The 25686-nt window shown below is 34.3% G+C and overlaps 1 protein-coding gene and 1 pseudogene across 1 annotated transcript in view; both read left to right on the top strand.

Annotated features, from left to right (window-relative positions):
- The window catches only part of LOC107718475 (uncharacterized), a 63556-nt pseudogene extending 60355 nt beyond the window's left edge, over positions 1–3201 (top strand).
- Positions 3202–4149: 948 nt separating this feature from the next.
- Positions 4150–25686, top strand: part of cers5 (ceramide synthase 5) — a 24610-nt gene continuing 3073 nt past the window's right edge. Inside the window, exons 1-8 of the mRNA XM_016525544.1 lie at positions 4150–4838; positions 16727–16832; positions 18155–18285; positions 19219–19276; positions 19378–19428; positions 22275–22367; positions 23016–23144; positions 24068–24174. Coding sequence (XP_016381030.1) covers positions 4666–4838; positions 16727–16832; positions 18155–18285; positions 19219–19276; positions 19378–19428; positions 22275–22367; positions 23016–23144; positions 24068–24174 — 848 coding nt within the window. The 5' untranslated portion in view covers positions 4150–4665. The remainder of the gene's footprint in view (positions 4839–16726; positions 16833–18154; positions 18286–19218; positions 19277–19377; positions 19429–22274; positions 22368–23015; positions 23145–24067; positions 24175–25686) is intronic.

Genomic DNA, 25686 nt, shown 5'->3' on the forward strand with positions numbered 1-25686 from the left:
AAAGAAAAAGCTCTTACTTTGCTTTTTGGAATGCACGCTTCAAACAGACCGGTCAGTGAAGACGAAGAAGAGAATGATGTGTGCTCCCGGCGCCTATTTATACTATAGTCGCACCGGTAGTGACGTCATGGCTGTCGCCGGCCAACAAGTTGGTGTTTTTTCAATGTATGCTTCAGACACGGGTCACGACGAGGCGTTCCCCATAGCGACCCCTAGAGGACGCAGTTCGAAGTTCCCATGAAAGGGAACTGAAATGATATATGTGAAAGAAATATTTCGAATAGGTATTTTGAAGGGACAGTATTCGTCAGGCACCTGAGGGTCTGTGAAATGTATATGGAATATTCATAATTATTATTTTATTTTTCTTTCTATCTAAAAAGAGAATTATAATAAGCTGTTTATTTCTTCTCCAGGTGCATCTGATGATGGCGCAGACAGAGTGTCGGTGTCTGCGATGAAGGGAGATTCAGTCACTCTGCACACTAATATTATAATAAACCAACCAGACCGAGTTAAATGGTATTTTAATGACATTTTCATTGCTCAAATCAGTGGAGATCTCAGTGATATCTGTACAGATGTTCAGTGTCATGAAGGTAGTAATGAGAGATTCAGAGACAGACTGCAGCTGGACAATCAGACTGCTGATCTTACGATCACCAACACCTCAGATAATGGAGTTTATCATCTAAAGGTCTTCAGCAGCAGACACACTGGAAAGGATTTTGATGTTGTTGTCCATGGTGAGTTATTAGTGGATGTTTAAAAGCAGGTTATATGTGTTCAAATCACAGAATGAATATGTTTATCATAATACGGACATTCAGAATTGCTTTCAGACAGTACCAGAACAATGACTTTAAACCAATTTGTGTGTCCACTGATGAGTTATTAGCTTTGGATTTAGTTTTATTCTGGTCAGTTTCTCGTCTGACCACCATTTAAATTGCTCTGTTATTTCATACTCATTGTTTTTTAGTTTACTGGATTCCAAATTGCAGAGGATTTGTTGTACAATAAGCACATAAACTGTGTTTATAAGCACAGAATCTCGATAAATGTTGCTTTACAGATTGACGATAAAGAAACCTAAAATAATGTTAATGTCATATTTTCTCATATTATGATCACAAGATTATTCAAAAAGTGCTTGGTGAAATTATAAAACACTAATTTATATTCTTCTGTAGTAATACATTGTAATTTGTTTCTTGTGTAGTAATACAAACTACATTATGCATGTCTATGTGTAATACATGTATGGGTCAATAATAAATTTTTAATTCTGCAGAGACATTTCTAAGTCTGTATGAATAAAGATAGATCGACAGAATTCTTTTAAGCACAATTCATTTTTTATTTTGCACATTTAATGTTGTTTCTTCTGAATTTCTTAAGATCCAAGAAATGAATCTGCTAAATAGTTTGTTCCTATTGAAGAGTTTCGATTGGTGTTTCAGATGTTCCTGCTGCTGGAATGAAGAGAAAGGCAGTGACGGAGGGAGAATCTGTCACTTTAGACACTCCTGAAGAAAAAAAACCAAATGATGTGATGGCGTGGTTTTTTAATGATACTCTCATCGCTGAAATCACTGGAGATCAGAGTAAGATCTGGACAGATGATGAGTGTGATGAGAGATTCAGAGACAGACTGCAGCTGGATCATCAGACTGGATCTCTGACCATCACAAACACCAGAAGCACAGACTCTGGAGTTTATCATCTAAAGATCAAATCCAGCAGAAACCGCTACAGTACCACCAGCATTAAGAGCTTCAGTGTTTCTGTCACTAGTAAGTATAATTTTGGCCATATGGCAGGACTGTAAAGAAAAATGGTATCATTACATCTTTTTATTTCAGTACCTTGATGCCTTGGTACCAAAGCATTATGAAACATGTACTACTTTAGTCAAGTCAAGTTTATTTGTATAGCGCTTTTCACGATACAGATCATTGCAAAGCAACTTTACAGCAAATTAAGTTTCTACAATATTTAGTGGTAGCTTATCAGTGGTGACTGTCAATTAATGTACATATGGCAGAAATGTACGGAAAAATCAATTTAAGACGTAATAAAACAGACGATGAACACTATTAACAGCAATTATTATATGATGCAATCAAACTTATAGCAAAATGTGGTAGTTCTGTATGTTGTTTCAGGGTTGGCATCATCTGAGGTCTTCTGAGGGGTTGGCATCATCTCTTCTCAGGTGTTCTGGATCCGGACTGAAGCTTGTGTAAATCCTAGTTAGGCAAAAACGGAGAAACAAATAGAGACATAGTTAGCGTAGCTGCTGTTCCAACCAAGCAAAATTGATTTGTTTAATCCAAACTAAAGAATAATAATGTGCATTTGATCAGATATAACTGCAGTACAAGATTATGAGATGCATTATTTGAATGCTTGGCCAAAGAGATGTGTCTTTAATCTAGATTTAAACAGAGAGAGTGTGTCTGAACCCCGAACGTTATCAGGAAGGCTATTCCAGAGTTTGGGAGCCAAATGCGAAAAAGCTCTACCTCCTTTAGTGGACTTTGCTATCCTATGTACTACCAAAAGTCCAGAGTTTTGAGACCTTAGGGAGCGTGATGGATTGTAGCGTGGTAGAAGACTAGTTAGGTATGCAGGCCTTATAGGCAAGTAATAATACTTTAAACCGAATCAGATTCACATGGACTCTCTCAGACCTGCTGATATCGCATATTGTTTGTCTTTTGTTCCAGATTCAGGTCCGTCTTCAGCTGCTGTAGCAGGAATATGTGCTGCTGCTGCTGCTGCTGTTCTGCTGGTGGCTGCTGCTGTGACTTTTTATTGTCGCAGGAGCTCCAGAAAGGGCAAGTATCACCAGCTGATACTATCTTTATTTGCAAAATTAGCATCATGGGTTTCTCTTGAACTTCTGTGTTTTGTTGTTTTCTTACAGATGAAGAAAGCCTTCATGATCGGAGAGGGTCCCAACAGGATCAGTGTGAAGATGCTGAGGCATTATTCCTATTTAAGTGAAGTGCCAAAAACAACTGCAACTTGATGAAATCCTTTGCAGGTCAAATTGATTTGTCACAGAGCACTTACCGTTAACTGTTATGGAAACATAAATCAGCCATTACTGTAAGCATAGATCATTTTAGCAACGTGATCATCTATATTTTTTAATGATTTGATAGTTGCAGCTTATAAAACTGGCGTACATTTATTCATGTTTTTAATATTTTGAATTCGTTTTATTTTCTGTTTAAAGTTCATTTTAGTCCAAGTTGTAATAATTTTTTGTCAGTGTGTCTATGTAATCAAACATTTTAATTTCATTAAAATTTAAGTGTTTTAGTACTTCAACATAAACTAAACAAAAATGTTGCCTTTTCTAAATATATATATATATATATACAGTGTTGGGAAGGTTACTTTGGAAATGTAATTACAGATTACAAGTTACCATACTTAAAATGTAATAAGTAGTGTAACTTTTCAATTACTTTATTAAAGTAATGTAACTGATTACATTTGATTACTTTTTTATTACTTTTCTAAATTTCTAATGTTTTCAACTGTTTATCATTTTAAAACATGTAAACCAGGCAGGGTTAACCTTACAGTAGTATTCAACGGATTACTGTCAGACTTTCGAAATCCTTCATCGCTTGAATTAAGTTACGTAATTCCGTTACATGTAACTAGTTACTCCCCAACACTGTATATATATATAGTTTTTGTACATTGATCATGTTAATACTGAATAAACGTAAAAAATAGTTTTTTAGGCTATTTTTTTTTTTTTATAGGTTTACGAGGCTTTTTTCAGCAAATGTTTATTTCAAATGGCAAAAATATGTTTTTAATAGTTTCTGTGACAGGCAGTTTGTATAAACCTTAAAAATGTATTAAGTCATTGAAGATCCGCTGTAGACATTAAAATTATATAGTTTGTGTTGGATCTTTATTTTAAATTCATGAATTATTTCCAGGTGGTAAATGTCGACATATTTAAGCTCTTGGCTGATGTCAAACAATAAATTAATTGTGTTACTGTTGTTGTTCATAGTTTGTCCACAATGAGGCGACATATAACAAGCAGTGAAGTTGTCATGATTATGTGTCGACAGGGATGATTCATTCTAGCGAATCGCTTCGTTCGCTCGGCTCGCTTAAAGAATCGATTCAAAGAGCTGTTTTATTCGAGTGAATTATTTGCTTAAATACTGCAGTTTGTAACTACGTTTTCGATCAGAATAGCTCGTTGATAATATGCGAAACGCAACAGTTTCTAGTGTTTCAGAATCAGTTTGAGCAAATTAAATTAAAAAGAATAAAAAGTTCTGATTCGGATATCACTAGTTACTAGTTTCAGCCAAAAATACATGAGAGACCATATCCTAAAACTCTACGCTAGAGCAATAATACCTAACTTTGCCATATGCGTTATGTATTATTAACGAGCATTTTGTGTCGTAACATGTTTTGTGCTCTACGTAGTGCGCATCGCGCGGTGGATCAGTACACTTCCTCGTGCAGCCTCATCACGGGTGTGGAAACACCTTCAACAAGTCCACACGCCAGAGGAAGAGAGAGGGAGAAAGGGGGCGGTGAATCGTTTGCCACCCGCAAATTGTCTTTCTCTGCGTCCTCTTCTCTCTCTGAATCTCTAGTTTTCCTGCTAACATGGCTGCGCTCTCAGCCTGGTTCTGGAACGAGCGCTTCTGGCTTCCGCACAATGTCACTTGGGCGGATCTGGCCGACCCTGCGCCCGGGGTGGAGTACCCGAAAGCCGGCCACTTGCTCTCCGCGCTGCCGCTGGCCTTGGGGATCTTCGCAGTGCGGATCTTTTTCGAGAGGTATGGTTTAAGTTTGACTGGACGCCTTTGAGACCATCCAAAACTTTTGTCTAACCTCAAGTGATATATACATTTCAGTCTTTTAAACTCACATCACATGCTTTCCCGCGTCTTAATACTGAAAGTTTAGCTTATGCACGCACGTGTCTAAAAAAAGGTTGTTTTGAAGTCCATTTGGGCTGGTTGAACATGAGAGAAATTCGGGTTATAAACTTTCAGCCTGATGCATCTGTCAGCTGACCAGCTTAAGGCCTCGACTTATTAAGAGGATTGCATTTATTTTTCTTAGCTTAAACGTCTTTTTATGTGTCCTTTTTTCATCCCTACCTTTACAACCGCACTCTCACTTAAAGAAAGCATGCTTTTTAGTCAGACTTCCTTGTTGAGCAGAAGTGCAGGCACACGTGTGATGATCTTCTAGAGTTTCCCAATGTTGATTTTGCATAATATCTGGAAATAGTGTCAGAATTGAACACCACACCTTTAGAAGAGCCTGTGATGCATGTACTGTATAAAACGTGTACAGTGTCATGTCTCAAATGTGCTTTGAATTCAAGGGAACATTTGTGTGTCAGTGTAGGAAAGCTTGGTTTTAAAGGCATAGCGCGCTGAAAAATGACCTACTCTTTTCTGTCAAAGTTTACACACCCTCATGTTTTTCCGCAAACCCTTTGATGTTGACTTTTTTTTATGTGGAACATGACTGGAGACATTTGGTACAATGTTCACGCTGCTCTTTTCCATAAACTGAAAGTGAATGGGGACCGGTGCTGTCAAGCTCTGAAAAAACACTAAACCGCTTGTGTGCTAAGTTAATAATGACTTAAAGTTCTGTAGGTTCGTTAAACTATCTTTTTCTAAACTATCTAAATTTAGAATTTTTGGGTGAACTATTCATTTAAAACTAAACATTTAAAAAAGGCAAATTGCTATGCAAGTTACACCAAACCTCAGGCTCTCTGTCATAACACGATTCTGTTACGTAAGAGCCAGCGTCACTCTATCCGCTGTTGGGTTTCTGCACAAAGCGCATTCAACGTCTTGAACTAATATTTTAGATTTAGGACTACGAATAGACTAGAAACATTCCAGAGCGTTCTCAGCTGAATGTTCGATTCAGCTGAGATCTGGATCTAATTTTTGACGTCTAAAATCCAGTGTTCATGAGAAAAAGTGGGTTCATTATGGCTACAAGCAGAACTGTGGTGCTTTGATATCTTGCATTCTACTCAATAATGACTATATTCATGTATAATGGTGTTTGAATGGAACTCCAAGGTATTACGTCCAAAACAACCTCTTTTTTGTTAGTTTGGCTGCTTTAGGTTTCATTGACGTGGAGTATAAGTATCTTGAGGAACCTGTTAGGAGAAACTACTTCTTACTGATCCAGTTGAGGTAAAAGTATTTGTGGTTTGGAGTCTGGTCGCACCAGTTCTGTTGAAACTGTTTAAAATATGCGCTAAAAATAGCGAGTGAAACCAGTCCACAGAATCAGTGAAACTAACTCAGACACAAGGCTTCACCAAATGTGTTTGGTTTCTTCTTAAAAGTGTTTTAATGTCAGAAAATGAGATTGAGGCATGAAAAAGTTAATTATTTTCTTGACACTTTTGTTTTGTATGGAAGCCCGTTTCCGCCACTAAATAAAAAATAAAACAAGGTAATTGCGACTTTTTATCTCACAATTCTGACTTTTTTTTTCTCGGAATTGCAAGTTTATAGTTCACAATTCTGAATTTATAACTCACAATTCTGAGGAAAAGTCACAATTACCTTGTTTTATTTTTTATTCAGTGGCTTCCATAGTTTTGGGTCCAGTCTTCAGATTACATACTAGATTACATACAAATTACATACTAGACAGTGTTAATTGAAATAGGTTTTATTAGTATTTTGAATTAGTTTTAATTGATATATTTTCCATGTTATTTTTAGATAAAATATTAGTAATTTAATTGTGTTTTTGCTATTTTATTAACATGTCTATGTAGGTTTTATTCATTGTTATTTCAGTTTTAATTATTTTAGCGCATTAAGTTAAACTAAATGGAAATGAGAAATGCTCTTTTTAGTTTTTTTTTTTATAAACATTCTCTATATTTGAGTGTTCCAGGTTTTTTTTCCCCGAGTTTTTCATCATTGTTTAGTTGTTTGATTTACCTTCAGGGAAGCCTAAAGCTTCGTTTGTGGATAAGCAAGTTTTTGCGAATCCCGCCAGACCTCATTCTTGCAGAAGAACTCATAAATGTTCAGTATATCTCTTGGGGAGCGTTCGGTTTATGGGCTGATTCATGGTTTATGACGGTCGATTAGTGTCCAGCATGAACATATTACATTGACTCTGGGTGAATCAGGCCTCTTTTGTTGTGCTGGCCGACTTGGTTTCGCAGAAGAGCGTTGTCAGGTACACACCCCTGTCATGTTTCACAGTGTCCTCATGTCTGGGGTCTGACCGAGCCTCTGAGGAGGCCAATTAGCCTAGTTGGTCCAGAGGGGGTTGGTCTGGTTTCAGGGGGACGTTTGCATGCATTCGGTCAGGATGACTTCAGCAGTCTCTCTCTTCATTTATTTATCAGTGGCGACCACAGATAGTGTTGATGTGCTTTAAGCAATGAAGAGTTACAGACTTGCAAGGTTTTAAACATTTAAACCAGAGACTTTTTTTTTTAACTATGGGAGTTTTTGATGTACTAGCGGTAAATTTTTATGGAACTTAACAGATTTCAGGTTCACAGTCCTTGTTTCATTTTGTTGACATATTAGAGTTAAAGGATTTTAAAGAGGGGATATCTTTTTTTTATTACTTCACAACTCAGAAAATACTGTCAAAAGCCAGAAAAACTTTTTTCACCATGTTTTAGAAATAGAATGTTGTATAAAATCAGGTAAATTATACAGTGTTGGGTAAGTTCCTCTAAAAAGCAAATTAATCATTAGTTACTAATAGGGATGGGTACCGAAACCCGGTATTTAATCGGTCCCGGGGCTAAATTATGAAAGACCGGAGTATCGATAAGCTCTGATGTTAACGGTTCTGCTATCGGTACTGGAGAAATTAATAAAACACACATACATTTATTGTGTGCACGCTCCAAAACGGACAAGCTAATTTTCACTTTGAGCTTCGGGCGTGTCTAAACAATGAAATACACACAAAATATGTCAAAATGGCCGGCTTGGAGAGTATTTACTTAATAAACACATTTTATGTCTTAAGTGGACGAGAACAGTTGGAAGAAAATCCGATGTGTGTCAATATATTGTCTTAACGTGACAGACTGGCGCTTGGGCCATCAGTTAATCAAACAACAAAATGCAAAGACAAAATCACTCACAGCTCTTAATCTGAATTATGTTATAGCTTTAATAAGTATTAATCTATGAATACATACAGTGAAAACTGTAATTACTTAACTTACTTGTAATACTATAAGCGGTATCGGTAAGAGTAGTAATAACATTAAAACCTTAACGATACCCATCCCTAGTTACTAATTACATTTTCTACAATGTAATTACTTTACTAATTACTTTCTAAATCCCATATCAACCTCGACCAGTTGAACAATGCAAGGATAGACATGAAACTGCTTTTAATAATATAGAATTGTGTAAATTATTCTTGAGCTGACCAGAGTATTTAAAGGGAGAGAGTTACATTCAAAACAGACATTTTAACATTAGAAATTTTGACTGAAATTTTGATGTTAAATCCACTATTGATTTATATAGAATTGTTCCATAGTCTATACAGTATTTAATGCAATTTCATCTGAAGTCATTGTAGTTACATTACAGAAAAATTAAGAGTAATCCCTTACTTTACTTTTTTTAAGGTAAAAGTAATTAAATTACAGTAATAAATTATTTAGTAATGCGTTACATCCAACACTGATGATATATAACAAACCCCAGTAAAAACCTTCAGAATATAATTAAGAACAAAACTGTAAATTTTGGTGTTTGTAAATGCTATGAAAGTGTAGGATAAAACTCGTTTTGAGAAAACGCCTTTGAAGATATGTATTGTAATTGAAATATATAGGCGCAGATCGATAAAGTACAATTAAATAAACACTTAAAAGTGTATTTTAAATGTTTTCTTTACACTAGTCTGACACAACATGTTATGAAAAGCCAAACAGCCTAAAATCTGGTCAAAAAAAAAAAGTTTTTGCCTTAAATGTATGCTCTTTTACAATTTTGTTAGCTTATTATAAAAATATAAAATGTATTATAATAGATTTGTATAAAAATATAAAAATATTTATTTTAACTTATTATATAAGATATTATATTATTTCATTATTCCCCAGATTTTCACCTTTTTTTTTTTTCAGGCACAACAAAATTTATGACATTCAATTGAAGTGTGTCACTGTGCTCTTGGCACGAATTGCATACGCTTTTTGTGTTTCTTTATTTCCTGAGGACTCAAAACATTCATTCAACCTTCATTCACACCAGAATGATTATACACGTACACACACACACTCTCTCTCTCTCACAAGGTCTTATTCACACAGCACTTGTTTGGGCTCATTCTCTCAAAGGAATGTGTTCAACTGTCGTACCGATAACATCGGATCATGTTGGCATTCACAGGGCTGTTGCTCTAGAGGTTTAGGTTCTGGAAATGTGTCATCACCTGTTTCCAGGATCCTTCCCTCTAGAGTTCAGTCTGTCACTGAATAGTTAATGCTCTAAACAGCTCTAGTACTGTGGGTCTACTGGGTTTTTCTGAGTCAAACGTTGCCTTTGGTTTTAAATTACATGCTTGGTCATCATGAATATGTGGCAGGTTGTTTGATTACATCATTGCATTTAATTAACAATTAATATATTTCATTGCATTGTATTTTTTACATAGGATACGTGAGTTATTTTTTTGGAACATATAAGCATCTGCAACCTCTTTTGAATTTGACAGGGTTTTCTATTTTAAAGTTTCTAACTTAAGATTAAATCAAAAACTATAAATTCAGAACGACCATTCCGACTGTCACTTTACTAACTTGAGTTTAAAAGCATTTTTTAAAATAATTTTTCATCCTGCATTGAAAAAGATGAATTATGCATGAATTTTTTGAAAGCCACTTAAGCGATAATTTTTTTAGTGGCCCAAAATTTCAATGTAGGGGGGAAAAAACATGGTTACGTTAATAGTTTCAAACCATTTCAAAACCATCAGGAATTCAAATATTAAATCTTGGTTGCACTTGGTTTTAATGACGTTGGGATTTTTATTTTTTTAAATAAATGTGGTGTAAATGTAAAACATGGTTATTGGTTTTGTAAGTATTCCACAATGATGTAAATGATATTTAATTTATGAATTGTACTAAAATAATCAAATCTAATCATGACCATTTAGTACAAAATTGTAATTTAATCCAATCGTGACCAAGTTTTTGATTTTTTTTTATGCATTGCATTATTTAGAAATGAATTGTAATTATCGGATGTAATGTTGAACAACATGCACATCATATTTTTTTTAAAGAATCTCCCGAATCTTGATTCTTGAACTGCATCATAGTCAAAAGTCTGATTCCATGAAGCATCACATCATTTAGTGAAAAACTGTAATCAAATTGACCTAATTTTGTAAAGAATCTCTATTGAATTGAATTGTACCCAAATTTCTTGTTTTCTGGTGCATTACATTTAGTAAAGAATTGTAATTAAATCTAATCATTGTTGGTAAAAATTTACATCCATATCTTTAAGCTTATTCTAAGAATTTAACATTGACAATTCTTATGGATGAGATTATCAAAATGTAATTCTCTTTATTTTTATTTGAAGTTAAAGGGAAAGTTCACCAAAAAAATTAAAATTCTGTCATCATTTACTCGCCCTCAGTTGGCAGTAGCCATTGACTTCCATAGTATAGAAGGAAATGCTATGGAAGTCAGTGGCTACCGTCAACTATCTGGATACCCACATTCTTCAAAATATCTTCTTTAGCGTTCAGCAGAAGAAAGAAACTCACACAGGTTTGGAGGGTGAGTAAATGATGACAGAATTGTCATTTTTAGGTGAACTATCCCTTTAACCTTGAGCTGTCAGATAGTTTTATTGGTCATTGAATTATCTGTAGTCTTTTGTTGGGGTCATGTTGAGCAGACTTTTTTTCGGGGGCAGGTGTCATATTCTGCTTTTACGTCCGGTAGAGACATAGAGACACACAGAACAAGTCTCCACCCACATAGGACACGCTCAGGTCATGTTTCACTTATCAGAGCCTCAAATCGAATTAGTGAGAAAATGGCAAACGTTGTTAGCTGGTTGTCCTGGCATGGCGAGGTTGCATGCAGCACTGAACACATGCCTGATACACAACAGGCAAAACGTGAACAATTCAGAATCCCTGCTATGACAGCATCAGCAAAATCTGTGCCAGAAATGATGTGTGTGACGGCAGTGATGTGATCCACATGAATCGAGCATTCAGCTTTTGACCCTGAGCTGTTGCCTCACTTCATCCTGTTTCACATTGAATCAGAGCTTCAGCGCTGTTGCTTGTTACCGCTTAGTTTTGGGTCATCATTGTTTGTTTCAGAAGCTCTTCAAAACCTTGTGATTTCATTCAAACCAGCATGGAAATGCTCTACTTCCCATAGTTTGTATAAAGAAGTGAGGTTCTTCCTCAGTATTGCTTTGTTTTCCAGTATTGATAAATAAACTTTTTTAAATCAAGATACATTTACTTGAGAAGCATGACTTAAGTCTTCTTTTCTAAACATGTATAAAAATTTAATTAGATTGTTGAAACCAAAAAAAAAACCTTTCAGTGCGGTGAGAAAAATAAACTTAACATGAATGGAAAACAAAATGATTTTTCTCACCCAACTGACGGATATTTGCTTACAGCAAATATTTTTGCTAAAACTTAAAAAAAACTTAGTAAAACTTACATTACATTTCAGTCAACATGTTTAAGTGATGATGAATGAGTAATGTTTAGAAAATCAATAAAACAGTTTCATACAATTAAAAAACAAATAAATAAAAAAATTGCAGAAACTCTATTGGCGGTTTTGCTGTTCAAGTAATTTCTATGCCACTAGTTTTTCCAAATAGAAATGCCAAAATTTATATTTTCCAACAAGTTTCTCACTGACAGATATTTTTTCTTGCTTTAAGTTTACAGAAGACAATCAGCAGGTTATTGCTGAAGTGAATTTCAGTGAAAGTGCATTTTGTTAAAAATTAAGTATAAAAAGTTATAGAAGTTTAAGTTTACTGTAAAGAAAATGTACTGTACTAAAACGTTTTTACTTTATATAAAATAAATATTTTACAAAATATATTGGAATCTGAAATTGCTATCAAATCAAAGCCATATGCTTAAATAAGTTATGTTCCAAATTTGAGGTTGATATTAAAAAAATGAAGTTTTTTCCTGTGAGATTTTATTTAGGCATTATACCAAAAATTGCTACACGATGACACCAAAACTCCATTGAATTTTTATGCATTTTCCTGTCACAAATTTATAAATTTCTGTCGCAATATTACTTCTACCACAAAATATGGAATCTTGATAATCAGACTTTTCCAACGGTATGCATTTTGTCAAGATTATGAAAAGTTTTGATTATAAAATATTACAGTAAATTGAGGAGGAGTTCACTTTTCACTATTTTTAGAAAGTACATTTCCAAAATGGTTTTCACAGAAATAATTTGAGTTTTTAAGCTTTTAAATTATATTTAATTTACGATGATTACTAAATTGTGTGAAAGGCAATAAAAAAAGAGCGCAGAGCGTCCCGCTGGTTAAAACGTAACGCAAGAAATTTTAAGTTTAAACTTAATTTTCATGCATTTCTCAGAAAACAAGAATATCTTGTCATATAAGTAATCTTCCTTCTCAAGTAAATGTTTGGTATTTGTAATGGAAAACCAGACTAAAATACTAATGAAGAACAATTTTTTTTGCAGTTTAAACTGACAGTTGTGCACATGGATCAGGTTTTAATTTATACCCAACAAAAGATCGCGTGTGTGCAGTGACAAGACCTTCTATTGTCTCAGACTAGGAAAAGCCCTCATCCCACGTGGAGTCTGCTCTCTTGGAGCTGACAGTTTGTGTCTTTAGACGTCCCACCAGTGCAGCCCACCGGCCTGAAACAAAACACAGACGGTCATGTGACTCAACAGGCCAAGTCCGGCTGGGGCAGCTTTAGTGATTGAGATTTTGCTGAGACTGGCATTCACAGATTAACCGAGATTGTATTGTTCAAAACGTCTGTTTACTATTAAACTAGCTGAGATTTTAGTGTCGTCTCAGTCAGCGGGCTAATGTTTAGTTCAGACCCAAGTGTCACTTTGACCTTGCTGTCGCAAAGGGAATATTGCGAATGTGTCAAATAGGGAACGTCACTTTTTACACAACTCTGTTTGTGCCTTAGCCTTAGTGTGCTGGTGCTCTGCAAAGATGCTTAACTTCGCCATGAGACGCTCAAAATGTCTTTCCCCCCTGTTTTAATTAAAACATATTGTTAGCTTTTTATGGCGAGTGTCAGATTCCACAGTTTAGCATGCAGTGTCTGTGGGCCGGCGGTGCAGTTTAACGGGGCTGGAGACATAGTTCACCCGCGTGTGCCAATTCTGGGTTAATGAACTGGTCAAAACAACCATTGTCAACACATTTCTACTACGGCCAGTGAGCGTGTAGGGTTATTACGGAGCGGTGTGTTTATTAAGCTGCTCGCTGGCCCGGTTTTATTGGAGAGACGTGGAGCGAGTTTTCTATTAAGAACTTTGACCACAATTAACTGCCATTTTTGTTGGTATGAAAAGCTTTGTTTAAATATTTTGCACGAGGAGCGATCTGTGAGCTTGTTTGTTTGTTTTTTTGAAAGAGTTTTTGACCAAATAGCCATTGTTGCATGGTTGGTTCAAAATGTTAAATGTAAAAGTAAAATACAGTAAAAATCTGAAATAAAAATGACCAATATTGAACACTACAATATTTTATTATTTTATTTCACCAAATTAGATCTAAGTAAATGAAGCAATATTTCCCTACATATATTTGACTAAAACTTACATTTCAATAAACATTTTTAAGTAATGATGAAAGAACATGTGTTTAGAAAATCATTTAATGAAACTGTTAAAAAACTGAATTACAGAAACTTATTACAGAAAAAAATGACAGAATTTTCCAAATATTTTGCCAAAAATAGTGCTAATAATTAATTATTTTTAAATTTTTCATTTCATGCACATTTTTTATTTTAGTTCAATTGTTTTATATTATTTTATTATTATAAAAAAAGAAATTCACCATATAGCATCTTAACAGTTTCTTGGGAATATTATGAAAATGCCATTCAGATATTCCATTGTGAAATATATACTTTTCCATTTATTAATTTATTAGATGGTTTTATTGAACATGATGAGGAATTATGAAAAGTTTTGTTTAAATATTTTGTATTAGGAGCAACCTGTTTTTGCTAGTGTGTTTGAAAGAGTTTTATTTTTTTATATTTATTATATAGTTTATATTTTTTCTGTCTTTTGCCTGTATTTCTGTATTTATTTTCAGAAGCCATCTTTTTGATCAAATATCAATTAATGCTAAGTGCATTCAAAATGTTAAATGTAAAACATAAAATACAATAAAAATCTGAAATAAAAAATGTTTTCCACATTGTTTTTTATATAAATGAATGCTACAATATTTTTATTTTATTTCACAATTTCTCCAATTATTTTATTTCACCAAATTAACAATAAATAAAAGTAAACGGTAATATTTTCCTAAAACTTAAAAAATTTACTAAAACATACATTTTAGTGAGCATTTTTAAGTAATGATGAAGTGTCCAGAAAGTTTTAATGAAACCGTTTCATACAGTTTAAAAAAAACTGAATTACAGAAACTCTGTTGGCAGTTTTGCTGTTAATGTGTGATTTTTGTGTCACTAATATATTTTTTTTAATTTGCCAAAAATGCATGTTTTGCAACAGGTATCCCTAAATACTTGCCTATCTGTAATTGTTTGGGCAAACAGATTTTCCCGCCCAAAATTCACATCCACATTTTTTTTTTTTTGCATGGTTTCTTAGAAAACCCAGTCCTGACTCCTGTTGTAATGATATAAAAGCCGTAAGTTTCCATTGATTTACTTCTGTGAACAGACATGGATGCATTTGATTCTTATTTGATTTCTTGATAGTGTGAGATAAACCTATCCTGACGATGTAAGATTTATCTACCGCCAGTGCTCGTTCCTTAATTTGTTTATAGATTCAATCCAATCTGAAGTGTCACTCTCGTAAATGTTCCCGTCCTTAAGTTTCATCAGCAGCTTCTGGTGTTCATTAATCATGGACTCAGGCTGATTTCTTTTGCATTTGGTGGAGTTTTAGGAATGTAACTGGATTTTGCATTAGTCAAATCAATGGCTTTTTGTAATGCGTCAGAAATGCTGCCGTCTCGGCGCTAACTAGTTAAACTAGCCACTAAGTTTATCATATTAATCACTTATCTCACCGGAGACTTTTAATTAACTGTAAGTTTTGGGATATTTTTGTTGTTGTTTTTTTCCTCTATTTGAGCACCTTCTACTAGAACTATGTTGTTTAATTGTGTTAATTTGCTTTAAATATAGATTTGTTTGAGTAGAAGGACAGTAGTTACTAGATGAGTAAAGTTTGTGAACAAACTTTAATGCTGGCCTGACAAAGCCTTGTTTGAAAGTTTGAAATAACTTTGAGAAGTTTGAAGGTTTTACTCAAACTCAATAAGTTTTTAACGTAGCACATTGTTCAAATGTTTATGCAAGTTGATAGCATGTTAGCATGTTGTTAACATGTTTTAGCACATTGTTAACATGAATTAGCATGCTACCATGTTTTAACAGATTGCTAGTATTTTTTAACATGTTGTTAACATGTCCTAGTACTAGGGCTGGGAAAATAAATCGATGCATCATGAATCGAGAAATGATTCAGCATCTCTGCTCTGCATCGATTTATCGTCCCAGCCCTACTTAGTACATTGTTAACATGAATTAGCATGTTTGAACACTTTGTTAGCTTTTCTTATCACATTGCTAGCATGATTTAGCACGTTGTTGGTATATTTTAGCTTGATGTTAACAAATTCAGCATGTTGCTAACATGTTTTAGCATGTTGCTAGCATGTCATGTTGTTAACATGTTTGGGGTTTCAGCATAAAAACTCTAGGAGTAGATACTGTTTAAAATTTAGTTTAGTTCTAGCATGTTGCTAGCATGGTTTAGCACCTTGCTAACATGATTTAGCACGTTGCTAGCATGTTGCTAGCATGATTTAACATGTTAGCATTTTTTAACATGTTTCTTACATATTTTAACACGTTTCTAGCATGTTTTAGCATGTTGTTAACTTGTTTTAAAGGGGTCCTATTATGCTCTTTTACAAAGTCTTGATTTTGTTTCGGGGGTGTACTAGAACAGGCTCTCATACTAGGTTGTTCGAAAAACACATTATTTTTCACATATTTTACATTATTACAACACCTCTCTCCCCAGTCTGGCATGAATGGCTCGAATAGTTCCTGTATCAAATGAAAGCCCGCCTTCTGAAACTAAAGTTGAAAACGTGAAAAAGCATAATAGGACCCCTTTAACACATTGCTAGCACGTTTTAGCACATTGATAGCATGATTATAACATGTCAGATCAGTCTGTCAGATTTCGGTGGTTGTACCTTGAAAACTTCAAGAGGAGAAACTTTGCCAATCCAACATAAAAATAAAATCTGCAAAACCGTTTATGTATTTGGTTTTGATCTAGATTAGTAGGAGCGGTATGTAAATCACTCGAATTCTGTCTTGATGGTGCAGGATAAGGTGTTTTATCTCTGCTTTCGTCCCGCAGGTATATCGCGGGTCCGTGTGCCTCCATCCTTCAGATCCAGATGGAGTTGAGTCGGAGAGCTCAGCCCAACGCCGTCCTGGAGAAAGTGTTTACATCCATCACGAAGGTATGCTAACGCAGCGTCATGGAAAATTAAGCCATGAGAGAGAGAGTCATTCACCAAAGCTGAGGCTCAATGTGAAGTAAACTGGTGAAATATGATTAAAATACATTTCTCAGCCCCATTTGTAGGCATTTTTCAGTCTATTATCCCTGGGTTTTCTCTTTTATGAACCTGTTGATCCTCTGCTGTCACTGTGTGTGTTTTATGAGGCCATCAGAGCAATATCTTCAACTTTAGTCTAGAAACTGACTATAAATACAGCTCAAACAGGTTTAACATTAGCAGACAGGTGAATAGAGTTGTGACATTCTTTACAAAGGCCTGTTTTGTCGAGCTGCTGTAAACCGTCTTCATCAGCTCTGGAGCTGGTGTTGTTGGGTGGAGATCTGAACTGATCACTTTGGTTGGTCGCCAGAAGAAAGCTGTCAATATGTTGGCTCACTTTCATTTGTCGTTTTGCTGGTTATTCTGTAGGTCTTTCTTGAACTTCAGGCATCTTTGAGTATTTTATTTCTTATATTAAAGCAATTTAGGTTAAATTTTTTTTAATGAAAACTGTAATTTATTTACTTTTGTCCCAGACCCAGACTTTAAAACTTGCAATGTAAAAATCCATAATAAATATACTATTTCAATTTAAAACTGTCATAAAGATAAAGAAAAGGTTAAATAAATGCAGCTAATTCGTTATTTATTGTGTGATTTACACACATTTTTACATTAACTTTAACCAATTTATGTTCCAGGGTTTGATTTTCATTTCTGTTCTTTTGGGGGTTTTTTTTTATGAAAACTAGAATTTATTTACTTTTGTCTCAGACCCTGACTTTAAAGACTTTGTCAAAATCCATTACAAATATATTACTTCAATTTAAAACTGACATAAAGAAAAAGAAATGGTGAAATAAATGTAACTTATTCAATATTTATTGTGATTTACATACATTTTAACATAAATTACGCCTATAACATAATTTTCGGCTCAAAAAATTATTTACTTTATAATGTTTTATTACTTTATTTATTATGAGTTTATTAGTATACAAATGTGTCAGTGAAGATCTTGAGATATAAGACGTGAATACAGCAAAGTAAAATCAAGTAAATTGAGTTATTAATAATTTTATGAAATAATAATTCTTTGCCATTTCCAGTTTAGCTGTATTGTCGTCAAATTATGTAAAAAGTGTGAAAATATTAATTGCTTGTGTGTATTTAGGACAAATAAATCAAATGCTAGCTAGAGTGTATTCATAATTTCATAATTATGCTTTCCATAGCCAATATGAATACATGTTCGGTTTATTTGTCTTTGTTTGTTTCAGTCCCCAGACTCGAAGCACTTAGAGGGTCTGTCTAAGCAGCTGGACTGGGACGTGCGGAAGGTCCAGCGATGGTTTCGACACCGGCGGAACCAGGACAAACCCAGCACAAGAACCAAGTTTTGCGAGAGCATGTATGGTTTCAAATTTTTTTATTATTTTTTTTATTTTGCTGTTAGCACACATGCATGCTAGTGCTCTACCATATGAAAAGATGGCATCAGTTTTAACATTTGTGACCCTGGATCACAAAACCAGTCATAAGGGTCAATTTTTATTCATTTATTAGACACTTTTATTGATAGAATAAATTAAGAATATTTGCACTACAATATTGCTTTCACTTTTTGTATTTTATGCAGTTTTTATTTTATTCTATTTTTTATCTTATTTTATTCATCATTTAGCATATTAACAGTTTCTCGGGAATAAAATGAAAATGCCATTCGGAAATTCCATTGTGAAATTTATACATTTACATTTATTCATTTATTAGACGCTTTTATTCAAAGTAATGAGGAATTTATCAACAATATTTGCACTACACCATGCTTCCAGTTTCTAGTATAATTCATCTTGGTTTGCTTCATTAGAAATCTTTATTGATGAATATTTTGAAGGTTAAATGGAAATTGAATGGAAAAGTACTCATGGAGGGGTGGTGGGTGGAGACTCCTCCTCCATTGGTCAGTTTTTCTGTCAATCACAGTTTTTCACTGTAAGTGCTCTAGACAGGCTGTAAAAGTATAAATGCATGTTGAAGTTGGTAGAACAGGTTATTGTGATTTCATATGGGAAATTTTTACATCTGTCGTCCTATATTTTGGAAACAGCCGTATGGGGTCTTTCCTGATTTATGTGATTTTGTTCAGATGCATTTGTTGTCAAACAAAAGATCCGCCCGCCTACGTTCTCTGTGATTCAGCAGTAAAGTCAGGCCTCGGTTTGATTGAATTAATGGGATTGTTTTCAGTGTTTCCTTGTCTGATTGCAGTACTGTGTGGCTCCTCTTACATGCAGTCATGAATTTGAGTTTCAGTCATTTGTTTTCTCTGATTTCTCTGCAGGTGGAGGTTTACATTCTATCTGTGTATATTTATATATGGGATCCGTTTCCTGTGGCAGGTGACTTACAACTGCAAGATGTAGAATTACAGACAGATATGACTTTTTTTGGGAGTGTATTTATATGATTTATCAATTAACTGTGTGTGTGTGTTTTCTAGTCTCTCTGGATGTGGGATACGAGACAGTGCTGGTACAATTACCCCTATCAGGTAACGCTTAAAATGTTGTTTATTCTCTAATGTGGGTTTAATTAAATCTTGACAGTGAACTTTGACATTTTCAAGAATCTTTTGCCCATTACGTGTACATTTTGCGAACACAATGTCCACAATATAAGAGCATGTAAAAGAAACTAGTTAACGTGTTTTTCTGTAATAAAAAATGGAAAAGAAAATCAATTATATTTTGCGTAAAGAAAGTGAAAAGTATTTTTTATAATGCATTGTGATATTATTTTCATGACATTAAGTTAACGACATTTTTAACTCAATGTAATGTAAAACATTTTTATAATATAAATAGTATATTATATATAAAATTCAATAAATTATATATAATACTTAAAATATTATGTAGTATATATTTAATTTATTATATTATTAACATAGTATTTTTATATCGTGGTAGTAGGGTTGGGTATCGTTTTTTTTTTTTTTTTTTCTCGATACTGGTCTCAAATCGATGCTTTTAAAACGGTTCCAGTGCCTGAACTTGTATTTTTAGAGCTTTCCGACTTGAGTTCACGTGCATTGCCGTTTAGGATAATTTCCTCAGTCGGGAAATTATTTTTCACGTGCGGTGTCAGTGATGATGATGCTTACGTCCATTTCGGAGAACCAGAGGACAAATATTTCAATCGATTGCTCGGGCATGGCACCGAAATGAGGCACCGAAATCTGCGTTCAGATTCGGTTCTAGTACATACCGGTTACATAGGTACCGGTGCCATATTGGTACCGGGTTTCGGTACCCAACTCTACGTGGTAGTATTTGTCATTGTCGAATTTTTGCAAATATAAATGACGTCATCTTAAAATGAAATAATTAGTATATAAATGATTGCATTGCTGTATGATAGTAATTAAATAAAATTTTAATGATAATCACAAAGGAGAATGCAAAAATATATTTGATTAAATTTATAATAATATAATTAGGATTTAGGGAGTAAATGTGCTTAGTTGTCATTAAAGAAATTTCACATTGCAAAAACAAAAATGTAAAGATCGTAAAATTGCTGTCACTTCATGCATTTTATTTTATTTATTTTTTATAATAATGAGGATTTAGGGAGTAAGTGCACTGTCATGAATAAAATTTCACATTAAAAAAAATCACAGTGATCCTACTATTGCTTTTACTTTTTTCATTTGATAAGCTACCACTAAATATTGTAGAAACTTAATTTGCTGTAAAGTTGCTTTGCAACGATTTGTATCGTGAAAAGCGCTGTACAAATAAACTTGAATTGAATTGAATTGAATTATGCACATTTTTAAAAAACAATCATTTAATTTTTTACTTTACACTCACCGGCCACTTTATTAGGTACACCTGTTCAATTGCTTGGTAACACAAATTGCTAATCAGCCAATCACATGGCAGCAACTCAATGCATTTAGGCATCTAGATGTGGTGAAGACGACTTGCTGAAGTTCAAACCGAGCATCAGAATGGGGAAGAAAGGGGATTTAAGTGACTTTGAACGTGGAATGGTTGTTGGTGCCAGACGGGCTGGTCTGAGTATTTCAAAAACTGCTGATCTACTGGGATTTTCACGCACAACCATCTCTAGGGTTTACAGAGAATGGTCCGAAAAAGAGAAAATATCCAGTGAGCGGCAGTTGTGTGGACGAAAATGCCTTGTTGATGTCAGAGGTCAGAGGAGAATGGGCAGACTGGTTAGAGATGATAGAAAGGCAACAGTAACTCAAATAACCACTCGTTACAACCAAGGTATGCAGAATAGCATCTCTGAACGCACAACACGTCGAACCCTGAAGCAGATGGGCTACAGCAGCAGAAGACCACACTGGGTGCCGCTCCTGTCAGCTAAGAACAGGAAACGGAGGCTACAATTCGCACAGGCTCACCAAAATTGGACAATAGAAGATTGGAAAAACGTTGCCTGGTCTGATGAGTCTCGATTTCTGCTGCGACATTCAGATGGTAGGGTTAGAATTTGGCGTAAAGAGCATGAAAGCATGGATCCATCCTGCCTTGTCTCAACGGTTCAGGCTGGTGGTGGTGGTGTAATGGTGTGGGGGATATTTTCTTGGCACACTTTGGGCCCCTTAGTACCAATTGAGCATCGTTTAAATGCCACAGCCTACCTGAGTATTGTTGCTGACCGTGTCCATCCCTTTATGACGACCGTGTACCCATCTTCTGATGGCTACTTCCAGCAGGATAATGCACCATGTCACAAAGCTCAAATCCTCTCAGACTGGTTTCTTGAACATGGCAATGAGTTCACTTTACTCAAATGGCCTCCACAGTCACCAGATCTCAATCCAATAGAGCACCTTTGGGATGTGGTGGAACGGGAGATTTGCATCATGGATGTGCAGCCGACAAATCTGCAGCAACTGCGTGATGCTTTCATGTCAATATGGACCAAAATCTCTGAGGAATGTTTCCAACACCTTGTTGAATCTATGCCACGAAGAATTAAGGCAGTTCTGAAGGCAAAAGGGGGTCCGACCCGGTACTAGCAAGGTGTACCTAATAAAGTGGCCAGTGAGTGTATTTCATTGCTTTGTTTTTAATTTATTTATTTTTGTTCTGTATTTTATTTTATTATTTAATTTTATAATGATGAGAATTTACGGAGTAACTGCACTGTCATGAATAAAGTTTCACTTTACAAAAAAATCTCAATGATCCTACAATTGCTTTCACTTTTTAATTTTTTTTAATGCAATTTTTTTTATTATTCTGTATTTTATTGTGTATTTAATTTAATTAATGGATTTTTTATTTATCACCTGGCATATTGACTGTTTGCTCAGATGTAGTATCTGTTCTATAATCTGTGTGTGTGTGTGTCCTGCAGGTGCTGACCTCAGGCCTGTATTATTATTATATAACAGAACTGGCCTTCTACTGGTCGCTCATGTTCTCACAGTTCACAGACATCAAAAGAAAGGTGAGCGTTGATGGATCAAACGGCAACTGTTCATTCCTATTGTGTTTTGATCCATTATTTAATTCACTTCTCTCTCACTTCTCAACTTCCCTTCACATCAGACATATTCAAAGGAGTTGTTTATGAGGTCAAATTCCTGCTGTTTTACATATTTAACAAAGCATTGTTCTCGACAGCAGCTCCGTCATGTGATACGGTTTAAAATAGGTCGGCGTGTTAGAGAAGGAAAAGGCCTTAAACTACACAAGTAGAGCGTGGGATTGAATCAGCAGCTGTCAGACGCACATGGCTTTTCTGTCTGTTGTTTTTCCGTCAGTCTCTTGACGCCTCACTGTTTAGAGTCACTCGTAAAGACAATTAACGCCAGCGAGCGTCTTCAGGGTGCGGCTCGGCTATTTGTTTAAGACACGACCCGCGGCGGTGACCATTATGAGCTGAGAGATTTGTATAATAACTTACAGCGACTGAATCATAACAGAGAGATATTGTTCCTCTTTATTTGACTCGGCGGAAACAACCTGGAGAATTCAGCTTCTGTCGAGCTGAAAGGAAAAGTTACAAATCTGACTTGTGTTTGTGCTTTTGTATTTAATTTGCATCGTATTTTCATGTCGTGCTGCTATACATATTTCATGTGTATTTCTGCAGGATTTCCTCATCATGTTCGTTCATCATCTGGCGACGGTCAGCCTGATCAGTTTCTCGTATGTAAATAACATGTTGCGTGTGGGGAGTCTGGTCATGTGTATTCACGACTCATCAGACTTCCTGCTGGAGGTAAGAGTGCCTGCGGTTCGATGCAACAGCGCTGTTTCTGTCATCTTATATTCATAAGCTAGCATTTAACTGAGGGGCCATGTGACATTTTATGCATAACTACCCGCATGACCTTTTTTTTCTCAATGATGCATGAATAATTGCTTTATAAATCAACATTTAACTAGACTTTGATGTAAAATTGCACCTAAAATTACTAGTATTTTTTAATATTATTGTAATATTTATATATATTATACATTACATTTATAATGTGATGTATAATATATATATATGTATGTGTGTGTATATGATTTTATTAGCATTTAAATGACAGTTGATGCAGTGTTATTTTAGTATCATTAATATGCTAATATAGTATTTATTAATATTTTGAATTTTCAAATTGTCCGTTGTCATTTTAATTTTAGTTATAGTTGTAGTCAGTTTTTATTTTTATTTTACTAGTGCTTGTATATATCTATTTAGTTTTTATTCATTTTTTATTAATTAATTTTAATTTCAGTTTTTGCTTTAGTCAGTTTAATACTTCAATTTAAACTAAACAAAAATGACAAATGTTGCCTTGTCAACTTTCCTAAATAAAATAAGTTCTATATTTTTTTAGATTTTATTTAAGTTGACATTTATTTCAATTAACAAAATTTGTTTTGGTTTTTAATTATATTTGTATATATTTTTAGTTAATAAAAACTACACTGAGTGAATTTATAATTAGAAATCAAGGGAAAAAAAACGTATTCCCAAGAAATTACCAGTATTTTATTGTATTTTATTTATTTATTTTTCAGTTCTGCATGATTTATATTAATAAACTGTGTTTAAATGAGTAAACGAGTAATTCTATCCTAGTGTATGTTTTTCCAAAGCAACATGATTTGTTTTTTGATGAATATTTTTCTGTTTCATTTTTTATCTTGCAGGCTGCAAAGTTGGCAAACTACGCCAGATACCAGCGTTTATGTGACTTCTTGTTTGTGGTGTTCAGTATGATCTTCTTCGGGACGAGATTGATCATTTTCCCCTTCTGGTCAGTATCACATCCGTGTGTGTGTGTGCGCTCATTTCATAGGCCAATTAACTGTGTTTGAGAGCCGCTGATGGTCCCCTGCAGAGCGAAACCCGAGCGACTGGATTTAGTGTCGAGGGTTTGATGTCACGATGACAGAACCAGCGCTCGGTCCAGATCCTCTGACCTCCATCAGCAGGACGTCATGTGACCTCACATGGAGAAATCACTAGTATATGCCTTAGAGATGCTTTGTACTGTTTTATAAAACGGTTAGTTCCAGTCCTTGATTCTGATTGGCCAACAGCTGTGTTTAATTTGCAATAAAGCACGGCTAAGAGCGCTTCACCCAACGGTTCTGTGTATCAGTGCGCGACACTCTTAGCAACATAAACAATCTATAATATAGTCTCAATACAGTTCCATGTGTTACATACTTCAGCAAAATATACGGTTTATTATTTATGTAATGAATTATGAGTGAAGGGTTTGCAGCCGTGATTCATTCACTATACAGCACGGCCTCTCCTACCTTATCTCGATCTATTATATTAAATATTGCATACTATTAATACTAAAATAAGTATTAAAAGTGTTGAAAGTGTCGAGCATTTTGGAAAGAAACTTAAGTGTATTTTTAGGATCGTTACGATTTTTTTGCACTGTGACATTTTCAAGCCAATGTAATGGGGGAAAATGATCAAATATTATTTCAATAGTTCATTATTTTAATATTTCAAAGTATTTATATATGATGGTAGTATTTGTCATTGCAAATTTAAATAAAAAGGATCTCAAATTAACTAATGATTAGTAAATATATAAATAATTGCATTGCTGTGTAATTATAATTAAATAAATGCCTGTTTAACTTTAATTAAAATGACAATGGAGAATGCAAATATGTATTTTTTATATATTTATCATCATGAGGATTTAGAGAGGAAATGTGGTTAGTTGTCATGAAACTGATTTCACGTTGCACTAAAAAAGATCCTAAAATGTCCTAAAATTATTTTATTTTAATGAGGATTTAGGGATGCTGTTTTAAAAGTGTTAAAAAGCTATATAAAATCATCAACACATTAATAGCAGTATATATTTTATTTCTTTTTTCCATTAGGCAATATAAAAAATAATGTTTACTATAATAAAGATTTAATATCAACGATCATGAAAGCCATATGTCTACAGCCACACTTTTAGAGCATGTTAATAATTCAAACATTAATTAATTTTATTATCAAAACATCAAATTAATGTTAATGTAAATAATGATTATTTAAATGTTTGTTATAATATGTTATCAAATTTGTTAAATTAGTTTGGAAGATTCTAATTAACTATGTTTCTATTTATTTTATTTGTGTGTGTGTGTGTGTGTGTGTGTGTGTGTGAGAATTTTGGGATATCACAGAAAAAAATACTGGATGGAAACACCAAGATTAGCATAAAATCTTTAAATGTGCTTTAAAAAAAAACATACGCACTCCATTAAGGTGTTTTTTTTTTTTTTTATCTGATAATAATATA

This window comes from Sinocyclocheilus rhinocerous, unplaced genomic scaffold (genome assembly GCF_001515625.1).
Source record: "Sinocyclocheilus rhinocerous isolate Xijiao unplaced genomic scaffold, SAMN03320098_v1.1 scaffold92, whole genome shotgun sequence".
Classification (NCBI taxonomy): domain Eukaryota; kingdom Metazoa; phylum Chordata; class Actinopteri; order Cypriniformes; family Cyprinidae; genus Sinocyclocheilus; species Sinocyclocheilus rhinocerous.